General features: G+C 38.4%; 1 protein-coding gene across 1 annotated transcript in view; it reads right to left on the bottom strand.

The window, feature by feature from the left end:
• Positions 1-1,056: 1,056 nt before the first annotated feature.
• DYRK4 (dual specificity tyrosine phosphorylation regulated kinase 4) overlaps positions 1,057-14,109 on the bottom strand; it is a 43,577-nt gene continuing 30,524 nt past the window's right edge. The window contains exons 9-14 of the mRNA XM_016150132.2: positions 12,385-12,466; positions 10,076-10,248; positions 8,349-8,409; positions 4,675-4,804; positions 2,111-2,286; positions 1,057-1,429 (exon numbers count right to left, since the gene is read on the bottom strand). Of these exons, the coding sequence (XP_016005618.2) occupies positions 1,182-1,429; positions 2,111-2,286; positions 4,675-4,804; positions 8,349-8,409; positions 10,076-10,248; positions 12,385-12,466 (870 nt within the window). The 3' untranslated portion in view covers positions 1,057-1,181. The remainder of the gene's footprint in view (positions 1,430-2,110; positions 2,287-4,674; positions 4,805-8,348; positions 8,410-10,075; positions 10,249-12,384; positions 12,467-14,109) is intronic.

Below are 14,109 nucleotides of genomic sequence, written 5' to 3'. Positions count from 1 at the left end.
ACTTTCTGTGGAATTTTATAATCTTGATCCTTCTTTCTAGAAACTTTATCTTTTGTTTGTCTAATTTTTCTATTTTTCTATGTCCCTTGGGAACTCAATTTTGTCAACTCCTTAAATATACTTATCTCTCTTAAGACTTTCTCTTGACTCTGCTATTCTTGCTCTGTATCATCTTCCCTTGATGATTTCATCTAAACTCATGGCTTCAATTACATGGTGTCTAGAATATTATACAGTGATTAAAATGAAAGCCAGGGATATTTTCCAAGTTGTTTATGATGTTATGATCTAATGTTTCTTATAAAATTTTATTCATACTATAAGTACAACCACATACAGATTATGTATTCATTAGATACTAAGAACAAGGCAAAAAAGTAAATGGACTTGATTAGACTTTGGGAGTGATGAATGAATACATCCTGTTATGGTAGTCCTAGAGAAGCCTCAGTCATGGTGCTACCAACACCACCACCATCAGTATGGGCTTGTGACCCAGGCAAGCCAATCAGAGGATCCCAATACCTCAAATATAGTGATTGGTTTGAGTCCAATCATTGCTGAGACTTTCCTGTCAGCAAAGAAGACTGCATAATTTGACTGGATGACAGTGGTCTTCTGGGCACAGCTTGTCTTCAGAATGAAGTTAACCATAAAATGAAGCTAGGCTCAGGTGGAGAGGGAGTCTGAAGCCCCATGACCTTTTTTGTATTCCTAGATTCTGCTGTGCCCAAAACTATACTCACCCTTCCTGATTCCTCAATTAGGTAAATCAATAAATGTCTTTTATTGTTTAAACTACTTTGAATTCCCATTCTGTCATTTTCAGACAATAATACTGTCTAATATAGGTTAGTTGTCTTGAGCAAAAGAGAAGTTTCTTTTATTTAGAATTATAGTAGTGATTATATAGCAATGACTATTTAACAGACACTCCTCCCCCCTCACACACAGACACCCATTATTTTATCTGGTTGAGGGCATAAGGAGGGAATGTAGATGCAAGGACACCCTCTCCCATTTCTATATTAGGAATATGCCCACTGGCCATGTGAGTAGAGTTTTTTTAAAAAACAAACTTTTATGCGTTAAAAACAACAATCTAAAGTATTGTACAGTATAAGTGTGGTCTCTAATACAAATCATTGGTGAACAGGAATAGGACAAACCCTCAGCAGAGTTCATACAATAGGTGGTAAAAGATTTAGGTTCTTGGGGGAGGAGTTTTTGCTTTGTTGCCCTGTAGAGGTCTTGGACTCTTCTGGCCTGACAATTGCCTCTGGTTTCCTGGAAGCTTCAGCTAGATAAGGCAGCTTGTCAACTTCAGCTGTGTGCTGGAGAGAGCCTTGCTGATCACCTGAATTCTGAACTTGCTTTGTGGTGTCATCTTTTATTTTGTCTGTAGTCTCCTCTTTGTTGACCACATTTGCTGAAGAAGATAGAAGACAAAAGAACAAGTGTTCAAATGTGAATTACATGCTAACTGTCCATTAACTGTGCATTAGCAGGGAAATTCCAGTTGTAATCCCATAAAATGAATTCATTTATAAAGCACATTCTATGTGCCAGGCATTATTCTAAGCAGTTTACATTTACTAATTCATTTGATCCTTTTCTGCAACCATGGAGAAAAGGCATTATTCTCATTCTCATAAATGGAGAAACTGAGACATAGAGAGGTAAATAAATTGCCCCCAAGGGCCTGAATTTAATTCTAGACAACCTGACTCCAGTAACCAAGTACATAACCACTAGGCTATTTGCATATAAAATGCATTTGCATAATTTCACAATCTGATAAAAATTCAAAAGGTAATTATAAGGCAACAGAAAAAGAGTCAGTGTAAGAAAAAGGAAAGGAGAAGAAAGGGAATTAAAGATAAGATAAAAAATGAAAAGTCCTAATAATAAGGAGCAAAAAAAGAAGAGAACCCAGATAGAACCAATTTTCCTGAGAAAGGAAAATCTCCACAGTAACAATGGCAAGCCAATAGTGATATAGCAAGAATAATTTTCCAAGGCTGAGTTTAGAGAAATTGACATGCAGTCTTCCAGAGATGCCTGATATCCTGGACTATGGGAAGAGTTACGGCTATGTGAAAGTCTATACCTTTTTTACCCAAGTGATGATGGCCTTGAACCTTGTCCTTTCTTGCCTCAGAGGGGAAACAGAGATTGGGTTTCTTCAGGGCCTGGAACCTGGGCTGTGATTTGAGATTCCGTGCCTCATGAATCCAAGTATGCTTGAGGGCTTGGTCAGGGGTCATGCGAAGAGAAGGTTCCCATCTATATACCAACAAAGCCCAACATGGGTTATTGTTTTACTTTTAACAATGAGACATTTTCAAAGACTCCAATAAAAAACCTCAAGTATAATAAAAAAGGTTCATTTTTAAAGAACCCATTTATGTTGCAACTCACAGATACCATAGAATAGAGATAATGACATATAATTTTAAAGTCCCTGGAAACAACTATTGGAAATAATCTTTTTAGTAATTTGTATGACAAGCCAAAAAACATATTAGAGCCCAAATCTTCTGGAGTCCCCTTCTAGAAATTCCCTTAAAAGAAAAATTATGGAAAATCTTAACCAATGAAATTTGGGATTCAGTAAACTAACAAGATCAAACAAAGAGAAACTTAATTTCACTTTCAAAACTACAGAATTTGAGCCTCCAAATATATCACAAAGAATATTATAGAATGCTAGAATATTAAGATTATAAAGGGACTTGGATATAATCCAGCCAAACTTCTAATGCAGTAACAAAATACACTTGACAGAACCCTCAACATGCAATCATCCTGCTGTTCTTGAGTAATTTTAGTGAGAAGCCATAAACAGAGCGATTTATTCCAATTTTTAAAAAAATTCCAATTCTTTAAAAATTCTTCCGTTTTATTGAGCCAAAATTCACTTCCCAGGAACTTTTACCCTAGTAACTTTGACCCAAGTCCTCAGTCTACCTATTAGCATTATACAGATTGAGGCAACTATTACATCTTTTATGTCATAATTGTGCAACTATCTGAAAACATTTACATTATTATCAACTATTGCTACTTTCATAGATATGAAATTTCAGCTGTTGTCTTACTGGTGCCATCATGCTGGTAACAGCTTCTAACTGCAGGTAGGTGGCATTCATATTCTAAACTAGTCAAGGTCATAAATAACTCAAGTTCCCAGTTCTTTGCCAAATAAACTGCTATTAAGCTACATATGCCCTCTCTTGAACTTCTAGAGTTAGTCTATAAAATCTAGACCAGGACTTTACAATTAACCCTGTTAAATTTGATTCAAAACTTTTTGTTTCTCATTCCAAGATTTGCTAATTCACAGAATATGTAGTGATAAGGTAACAGGGCCCCATTAGCTTGACCGCTTGTTGCAAGTTGTAAGCAACCAGCCCTTTGCACTAAAAAAGATAATAATTTCTTTCTTGGTTCTGAGCTGTGTTCTCCATGGTTGGGGTTTCTGGGAAACTCACCTCTGTCTCAGTAGTGAATTTCTGTCACTCTTTAATGCACATTCTTTCTACAGCCTTAGCAAAAGGCTGGTATGGAGTGAGAGTCATGTGGGTACAGGATCCTTCTCTATCTCCATTTATTAGATAAGTAGCAAGACCCCCTGATTGGAAAACTTTCAGCATTCAGCAGTACCCGGGTTTATCCTCTGGGCTAGTACCTAAATTCCAGAGTGCACAAATGCCAGAAGAGTGTTTGCTAAAACTACTCCAGCCCACTAAAAGAATGATATAACATAAGGACATGGTCTTCTAAAAATAGTGAACAATGATAGGACTGATATTACTGGAACTAAAGTTAGGAATACTCCCATTTTATAGAAAAGGAAACCAAGGCCCAGAAAGAGACAATGACTTGTCAATATCACACAGCTTATCTATTTGCCACTCAGTGGAGACAGACTGGCAAAACAAACACACAAACAAAAACAAAACAAAAACAAAAACAAAACAAAACAAAACAAAATCTCTTTAAGAAGTGACAATAATTTACATTTTCCAAGACCCTTCTCAACTAGCCACTGTTCTGGGTATATTAGGTGCTATTCTTTTTTTACTATGACTTGACTGAAGTACAGAACCTAATTTCTAAGATTCAAAATATGCACGTAGATTCTAAAAAGCTAAACATAATAAATGGTTTATAGTTCACCCTTTCCCTTCCCTAATACAAAAAAATTGACTCTAAACTGTAAGGGGATGGGAAGAGGCCCTGAAACCATTTGTACACTGTACAAATAGTTACAACTGGCACGTGGAAGAGGCTGGTTTCAGTTCATGAAGCAGAAGACATTTAGGACTTGCCTACAACCTCACTCCCAGACAGCTGGAGGCCAGGAAGAAGGCAAGCTCTACCCACATACCACAACTCAGGGCAAGTCACTCAACCTCTTTGAGTCTCAGCCTTCATATCTCAAAACAGAACAAATCATCTACCCTGACAATCACACAGGAGGAGGAAAGAGCAGTCTGACTAGGCAACAGATGGGGAAGCGTTTTGTAAACTCTGAAGCTCTATGGTCAGAATTTACTATTATTTTTTTTTTATAACTGTCTCCCAGCCCCAAACTTTCACCAGCAAACATATGGGAAAGTGAAGTATTTAAGAGGAAAATCAGAGACAAAAACATCCCGACAAACTCACACCAAACACCTTCTGAGAAAGTCCAGGAAGCTAGAGTCGTAGGTTTTCAGCACCATCGTGAGATCCTTGGAATCCGGGTATCTTTTTTTCCCCCTGTTGTTGGTTATATTTTTAGGAAAACCTTTGGAATCTTTAGAGATACAACATTCTGTGTTTAGTTTCAGGTGTAAATAACCATCAGTCACATCACAGCTGTTCACTCAACCACACTGCGTCTTGAAGTGGTCTTTGCAGCTCTCTCGCTCTCGGTACTACACCGGCCCCTCCAGTCAAACACACCTGCAGTCTCAGTTTGAATAAGCACATGTAAATTATCCAATGAATACATTAACTTTTACAAAAAGTTTTCTCTACTGTTCAGTATGTACCGAGACTCCTTCCCAACGGCTCCTCCCCACATCAATTAAATGATTTAAATAGTTTAATATTAAGGTAAAATAATAGTGATGATGATTAATAATAACAACAAATCTGAAGGAATAAAAACATTCAACTTTGAATAGAAAATATATTGTTCATTCTTGGATTGCCTATGCCCTTGCTCCTTCCTCACTAACCCAATAAAGTGAGAATTGGGGACATAGAACAAGAAATTCATTTGAGGAAAATGATTTGCTTTCAGAGCCCATTTACAAGCTACAAATTAAATTAATCTCATTACTTCTTTACAGTCATATCAAAATTTTGTACATAATTTTTGATTAGCTGCTTAAGACGCTTGAAACAACTTTCTTCAGCCTTTTCCACCAGTTAAAGCCCTCACCAAATGTATGAAAAGAAGCCCTGAAGACAGCTCCAAGGATGCTTTGTGCAATGCTGTGAAGGTGAGACCACTCATTTGAACACCTAGATTCTGATGTATGTGTTCAGAAAAGTTGCCCACATATGTTCACACCTGGTAAATCTGCATGTAAATGGGTGGCTGGCTATGTGTACACACACACACACACATACACACACACACACACATAATTTACATATAAAACAGAATTCTCACAAAAACTCAGTGGGTTTTATATAACAGACCTTCTGAAATGTGCGTAATGTTCTTCCATTACTTATGCAATCAATGCAATTTGCAGGTCCTCCAAAAGAACATCTGCTCTTAACTGAATTCCTGGAAGAGACTATGAATGTGCATTTGTGTATGTGTGGATACACATACATGTATAGTCATGTATTTATATGGATAAGTGTTGGAGGCATGGCATAGGGTATAAGTCCTGTAGATTGATACAAATCTCTATTTCTCTTTTTGACTGTGGCACCAGTGCCCCAACCTTATCCCATAAGTTGCTCTTTTTTTTACAAATGACCAAAGAAGAAACAGGCTTACAGGCTTATAAATGCCATAGCTACTAAAGTTATCCTTATGTAATTGATTTTCTTGTACAAGTTTTTCTCAGCTTTCTGATACTTCCCAACTATTCTCTTCTTGTGGCCTGGAGCACCTAAGTGTCTTACTACTATACTACCTTTGAGGCAACATCAATTTGCTGCTAATTAGGGGTATCTTTGAGGAGTGGCTGAGAATTGAGGAGCTGTTGGCAACCCAAACCCAGGAAAGGGAGAGCCGAGAACTGAAATGGACACAGTGTTTCCAAAACTTCATCATAAGATTCACAAGGAGCTTTTGTTAAAAAACATAGACTCCTGAGACCCACATCAAGTCTACTATATCATAGGTTACACAGGAGGGTTGTGGGAATTAGCATTATTGCCAAGTATCCAAGTGATTTTTATAATCAGATAAAGTTTGAGAAACACTGAAAATGATGCGGCTCCCAATAAAGTCCTTTCTTATGTGAGAAGGGAGAACATGTGGAGGTTGATACCAAAACCACATCATCATTCTATAGCCTAGTGCTGATGGTAAAAATTGGATACTCTATAAAATGAACATGCATGTATATCTTTAGTACCCTCTCACCAAGATGCCCTACATTCCCTTCTTTTCAGTCTCCAGCCACATCCTATCCTCTGAGTTGTGTTATAGGCTTAAGTTGTGGTTCTTCCCACAATGTCTTTGTCTAGCAAAAGGGAACTCCAATATCTCTACTTTCTAAATCCTTCAAAATCCAAAAGACTAATTTGGGGTCAAAAGACCAGTTCCATTGCTCCTGTATAAATTATATCAGTGAGTCAGCCAGGTCCTCTGCCTGCCATCAGACTGCTCTGCAGAGGGTTAGTTAATGTGTGGGCACCATTCTCAGACTACCAGGACATTGACCCTGCTTAGAGGCGAGGTCTTTAAGGCTCGGCCATGGCGATATACAAAAGATTTTACCATTGGAACAGAATTAAAATGACTAATCAGAATAGATGGCAGCCTTGGAACTGAAGTAAGATCTTAGAGGACCTTTACTTGCCAGGCCTTAAACTTTTAGTTTCTGAATTATGGGGAGTCCGCGGAGTCATGAGAGAGGGGCCAGGGAGCCTATGGCTGTGGCGGAGTCTTGGAGCTGTGGCATTTTATAAAATGGTACAGAAATAGTCTACATTTTAACCCCCATATGACTCACCACCAACATGACTGAAACCCTTTTGACCAGGAGGATCCCCCATGACAGTGTTTTTGACTCTACTATTGATGGGACAAATTGTGAAGAGGAATTATGTGATTTGCCTTCCCAGTTTGAGGCCACTCTCAAGTGAAAATAAGAGGTGGGAGAGTTAGGAATGACAGATTCCACAGCCTGTATGAGTCTATGAACTAACCTAATGACAATGGCTGGTCAGCAATGTCATCCCCTGTCTGTGGACTTCCCCTTCCCCCAGGCCTGGCTTCACACCACTTGGCTAACCTTTGGGCCACTTGAGCTTTTTCCAACATGAGAATCTTTAATTTCTTGTGGTTCTTCAAAAGAATTTTAGATATGGAGCTGCATTCCTCTTTTTGGTACATAGTGCTCTGGAAGGCCTGCCTCAGTTGGGCCTTGTTAATCTACCTGTCCATCTTGTATAGTACCACTTGAATAGAAAGACAGAGGATAATAAACCCCAGAGCCTGGGAACTACAATGAGGGGCAGAATGGGATTGTGGATGAGGTTTGGCCCCAGTAATTAGGCAGATGTTCTGTAGATAGTTGACAAGCCACAACACACTCACAGCAAAGTTTACAGCCCTTGCTTACCCATCTTATTCCAAAGTTCCAATGAACCTGAGATAGAAAAGTTCTGGAGGACTAAAAGAATTTCAGTAGGAAAGAATAATGCTCCATTAATGACAGAATGTAGCAATGAAATTTTCCACTATTCTTAAAAAAAAGCTTCCGCTCTTTAATTTCCCTCTACAGTGTATAGTGTGAGGTGGCAAGCTCTTTGGAGATGCAAGGAGAACTTATAAGAAAGGGTATTGTTATAATCTTTTAAGGTTTCAAGACCTGCCGATAGATCTTCTGAGCAGGAACCTAGTCATTTTCGTGCTCCTGCACATTCTTACTACCAAGACCTCATTCCCAAAGTGACCTTCCTATCCCATCTCCATCATGCCATTTGGTACCAATTCTCAGCATTTTTTACTTTTCTGAAAGAAACCCCTAATTATAGCTTGTCCTTTGAAATGGGGCCAAGGGAAGAACACTAAATGGCATTTGGATATGGGAGACATCTTCAAGGCCTGTGACACCTCGTCAGCCATGATGAGATAAAGAGAGTTAGACCTGGAGACTTACCAAAGAACGTCTGTCTCCTGGAGGCAGTCTGAATGAAGTGGTTTGGTGGCAGACCCAGTACCTTCAACAAGTAAAATGCAGTTGGTTCATTCTGTGAAGTCAGTCACATGTTCAAAGACCATTAGAGCCGAATGGAACTTTGGTCAAACTTTGCCTTTTAGAGATAGGGACCCAAAGATATTAAGTGGTAACATTAAGTCAGTGGTAGAACAGGCCCAGAGACTGGGTCTTTTGACTTCAATCCAGGACTGTTTCAATATCCTGAGCATCAACCCAGTCATGTAACTCTAAATAGGCACCAGCACCAACTAGACATAAGCACTCTTGATGGCAGCCAGATCTCATTGTCAAAGTGAATAAATCAGTGAACATGCTGACCACCCCTGAATTATGGGATGTCATATCCTGGCTCAGAGCACTGGGAAGGAAGGAAAGGAAAAGAAGATGAAAATCACCAGATCGGCATAGACTACTATATGACAAATAACTTGAAAAAAAAAAGTGTAGCACCTACTTGTTTACCTTTCTCCATTGTAACCTATAGAGAGTGTACAAAGATAGAGAAATAACAGGTGTTACCTTTACCCCTGGGTCACCTAACTTGAGGCTGGGTTCCCAGACATATCCAGGCATGACCCTGCCCTCCTGTTCCTCAGCCCTATTGACGTTGAGGTCAAGAGGAAACTGGATCTAGGGCAGAAGGAACCTCAACCCAGATCCCATACTCATTCTCCTTGGTATTGGAAGCAGGAATAGTTCAGAGGTGCTTTATTAAATCAACCATCATCAACTATAGAAGCCATCTATGCCGATCTACTCATTTTAGAGAAATCCAGAGCAGTGAAATTACTAAAGAGAAAGAACCTGGACTAGACTCCAGGTTTACTGATTCCCAGGCCAGTGTTCACCATAGCTATCACTTAACAGCTACATATTTTAACACTTTATGATTAGCTTCCACCATGAAATGAAACTATCTATATGTAATACTTCTCAAGGGTATATACCCATGTGTGTTTTCCTGACCATCTGTAACTTTGAGACAATCTAGAAAATAAAGATTTGGGATGGATAGATAGGTAGGTAGGTAGGTAGGTAGGTAGATAGATAGATAGATAGATAGATAGATAGATAGATAGATAGATAGATAGACAGACAGGCAGACAGATGGACTCCATCTTTGTTCACAGTCAAAATATCTTTGTTCACTGGAAAATTCCTAAAATGTGAAATTTCCAATTTTTTCGGGTTATTTTCTCCTCTTTTACCTAATTTAGTTCTATAATAAGATGTCTTTAAAAAATAGGTATAATGAATGATTACATGATGTATCTTAGTAAAGTATTTTTATTGGGAGATGTTTTTCTCAGAAAGCTAAGATAATGAATGACTAATGACTAAACAATACATAGATTTTGATGGGTGTTATATCACTCTGGTCTTAGACTCTTTTGAATATTTTTGAAAGACTGGTATAACAAGTTTCATATTATTGTATAAAATTATATCCTTTGTAATTGTTTAATAATAAAACAGTTAAATGTTAATTTAAAAGTGTACAAAGAGATACATAATTTCAAAAATACTTTTAGGGAACATCCAGCTAAAAATTAAAAAGTAAGCAGGCTGCTGCCTTACTGTGAGTCTGATAAAATCCAACTTCTGAGAGTGGAAGCTAGCTGACCTGTGGCATCTCAGCTGAGTGCAGCCAGGCGCCCATCCCTCACCTCCATGATGCAGGCCAGCTGCTCCACTTCATTCTCCCCAGGGAACAGAGGGTAGCCGGTGTACAGCTCAGCCATGATGCAGCCCAGGCTCCACATGTCAATGGCCATGTTGTAGGGATGGCCCAGGATCACCTCTGGGGATCGGTAGAATCGGCTTTGGATGTAGCTGTATACTGCAAGGAAAAGAAAGAGAAATTTCATGTAGGAAAACATTCTCCTCTCCAGAACACCCTTCTCCAGGATAACCGTCTCAGGTGAGGGTGAGTGATAATAACTCCCCACACCTACTCAGGCTAGAAGCTTTGCAGGGAAACAGAGGTACAACTGAGCAGCACTTTTGAGTCACATCACGTATCTAATCTCATCAGATCCTCACAGCAACCTAATTATCATGGAGATGTTACTATCCTCACTTTATCAATAAAGAACTCTAAAATAGACATCATTCTAGGGAAATAAATTTTAGTCAACTAAGTTTTTAAAAGAGGGGAAATGTAAGACTAATATAAAGCTAAGAGTCCAAACTGTCAGATTAATTTTGGGTAGACATCTTCTGAAAATATTGTGATTTGGCAAGGGAGGAAGCAATTCAGAACTGGAAAAAAGCACGCAAAAGGCATAATTTAGAAATATTCAACATATTATGTGCTTGCGTTGTATAACGCTAAGTGTAGAAAGAAACGCTCAATGAAATCTCAGCAGATGAGGCTATATAGGGGTCTGGATTTTACAGGAGACTGAGGTTGGAGAAATGAGACATTGTAGTTGTTTCCACATTCTATTATTGGTGGCTCCCTGAATGGGGTTGGGGCAGGGATTCTGTAGTCCCTTCTCTGTTGTTTGACTTGATTATAGTCAGGATATAATTAATAATTTTGTAATTAAAGGTAATATAAAGATTTAGTAAAAATGACTTTTATATCTTGCCTCCTTCCAAAATGGGCATGAGGCATTTTGTAATCAAAGTGTACAGGGTAGTTTTAAAAACTGGATTTAATGGTTGCTTATAAAATGCTTAACATGTACCAGGTACTCTTCTTCCAAGTGTTTTATACAGATGAACTCTTTCGATCCTCATTTTAAAATGAGGAAACTGAAGAATAAAGAGATTACATTATCAAAGTCACTCAGCTATAAGTGGCAGAGCTGGGATTTGAACCTAGGCAGTTTGAGTCTAGAATGCATTGTCTATACTCTCTCACATTTAGACTAAAGATAAAGGGAAGTCAGAAAGTATAAAGGAGGAAATGGCTATCAAAAACCAAGGATGAAATAATTACAGATTTGGTTTTGAGCATCCTGACAGCACTACAAATGGCAACTAAGAGGTTACACAGCTTTCCTATCTGAGAAGAGTAAGCATCCAGGTTCTCTCTGAGAGGCATATTATTTTCTAATGGGATCTATACATAAAAGGTAAAAGGAATATATTCAAAAGTGGTGCTGCAGAATATTTGAGCACATCTATCTAGTAGCCATTTCTTCAACTTCAGAGGCTTCTTCTGATACCCCTGCCACCATAAAGGGCAGTCTCAAAGGCCTTCTTTTGTGTGCCCTTAACACAGTCGTTATGTATCCCTGATCATTGCACCTATCGTGTTATCTTTTTATGTTTATGTCTCTTCCATTGGACTGCAAACAACCCAAAGATAAACAAAGTTCTTTTATTTTTTTTTCTGGTACCCAGGAGAGTGATCGACATGCAGCAAGATACTCAATAAATATTTGTTGACTAGTACATGCTCTTAATATCAAACTTGATAAACGGCATAAAAAGAGAGATTATTAAATCAAGTTGAGAAAATGTTGTGCAAATGTACTTTAAGTTTGCTTTACGGATTCTAGCTTGAAGAAAGTATAAAGCTTAGAGCACGTAGGGCAGTGAATCCCAAACTTGAGAATGGCTGTTTTCTGAAGTATATGCTCCTGGGTACTCCCCCAGAAATTCAGATTTGATACATTGGGGGTGAGAGTCTGGAAGCTTTAATTTTTCAGAGGCCAAAAGTGATTCTAATCTAGTTAGTTTTATTAGATTTGGGACCCAAAGCTCTTGGATAATTCCAAATCCACGGAATATGCAAGCTGCAAAGGACCCTTCTGAGTCAACCTTCTCATTTTATAGATGAGAAAATTTAGTCTCAGAGAAGAGAAGCACTTTGTTCAAAATCATACAAGCAATTATTATGGCTGGGCCCAAACTAGAACCCAAGTGACCACGTGTATGAAGTATTTGTTTTAGTAAGGGAAAGAAATCACAGTAGGAAATCACAGCAGGAAAATTCAAGCAAAGAAATAATAATGAGGCCTACCTTTCTCATGTTGATAACAACTTGATCCAAAGTCAATTACTTTAACAGAGACTTGGCCCTTCTGGTATAGCACTATATTCTCCTACAGAGAAGAAGAAGGACATAGGTCATGTTTTAATAGCATTGTCCTAGGCTTGCTATTGACCAAGATATCTGCCATCATCCAGGATCCAGTCAAAAACCTCATGGTGGACTCCTCCCACATCTTCTCCAAATACCATTGTTTTTTTCTCCTCTGACTTCCCATTTGATATGTGGTCTGTACCTCTCATTTAGATTCATTATTTGCTGCTTTGCAGCTTTTGTATATATTTTGTTTCTTTCCCCATATAGAGTGTTGGTTTGTTTTTCTCTCCTTGGTACCTGGTCCTATGCTTTACTTTCATAAGGCCTTAAAAATTATCACCGACAGAATTTGATGTTTCCATTAAGTGCCCCACCAACATACTGCTATGAGAGTTGAGGACCCCCCCCCCCAAAATGCAATAATTTGATTGGAATTTGTGACTTTCATGTTGAATTTGGGGGATATATGAAATCAGGAGTTTCAGCAGAATCAGGAATAAGGAGGCAGAGCTCCTGGGTTCTCCTGCCTGAGTATGAGAGTGTGATACCTCAGGCTGGAAGATCAAGTCCTAATTGTGTTCTCAAGAATCTGAATATCATGTGAACTGATTATTATGAATATCAGATGAATTGATTGCTTTTTGAGTTCCTTAACATTCTAGATCTGGCATAGTAGGCCTGGTCTGAAATTTCTGGCACCAGAAACTAAGAAAGTACCAATTTAGTCTACAGCACCTTTTCTAAAGGGTATTTGCGTTAATTGAAAGAGTATGATCAGCAGGTCTTAAAAAAGTAAGAATTTCTAGTGTGTCTCTAGTCCAGTGGAAAGGCTGCTTAGCTAAATGGGACTGGCCTTTCCATTTTATTAGCAGAAGTCACTCTCTAGAGGAGATAGATTCATCAGGCCATGACAGCTCATTGATACTAACCATCAAGTCCATAAGAATAACTCTGATTCTTGAATCCACACTCATCAAACACTCTCCTGGTTATGTGTATACTTCCCTATTGGGCGCATGCATTCCAAACTACTTGATCTATTTTTCAAGGAAATCTATTACCTAATACTTTGGCTACTTAGTGTCCTGTGGATTTTCTTGGTGAGTGTCAGTCCCTTAAATCCAAAGACCAAGGCTGTTGTGACCCTTTGGAGCTGCAAAGCTGAGGATTAGAAACTTGAATGTGGAGAATAAATCAATGTGGCACCATCCTTGTGAGGCTCTACCAGTCAGCCGTGAGAGAACATCTCTATCTTGACAATCTTTAATTGTAAAAATGTCCCAAATTTACCCAATGAGTTACCGTTTTTTTTTAAATTAACTATTTTGAGGTATGAGAAGAAAGGAATAAGAAAAAGTTTAGAGATATTTACATAATTCTTTTAGGTTGTTTTGGAAACCAGCTCCTTGACCCCCTACCTTTACACTTTTCTACCTTTTATCTAGCTACGTCTCTGTATTCCTCACATTTGCAGTCATTAACTTGTCTAACAAGCATTTGTGTGCCGATTGCCTATGATTACTATTGTCAAGTACCATATCAGGTCCTGGGAATAATGTGGCAAGAAGGCATAGTTGCTGACTTTGGGATTACTCGTAGTTCAGTGGGGGATACAAATATAAAAAAATTTCCTACAGAAAACAATCAGTGCAGTAATAG

This window comes from Rousettus aegyptiacus, unplaced genomic scaffold, assembly GCF_014176215.1.
Source record: "Rousettus aegyptiacus isolate mRouAeg1 unplaced genomic scaffold, mRouAeg1.p scaffold_m13_p_2, whole genome shotgun sequence".
Lineage (NCBI taxonomy): Eukaryota > Metazoa > Chordata > Mammalia > Chiroptera > Pteropodidae > Rousettus > Rousettus aegyptiacus.
Note: the sequence above shows the minus strand (reverse complement) of the source record. Positions and strands in the feature narration are given on the sequence as shown.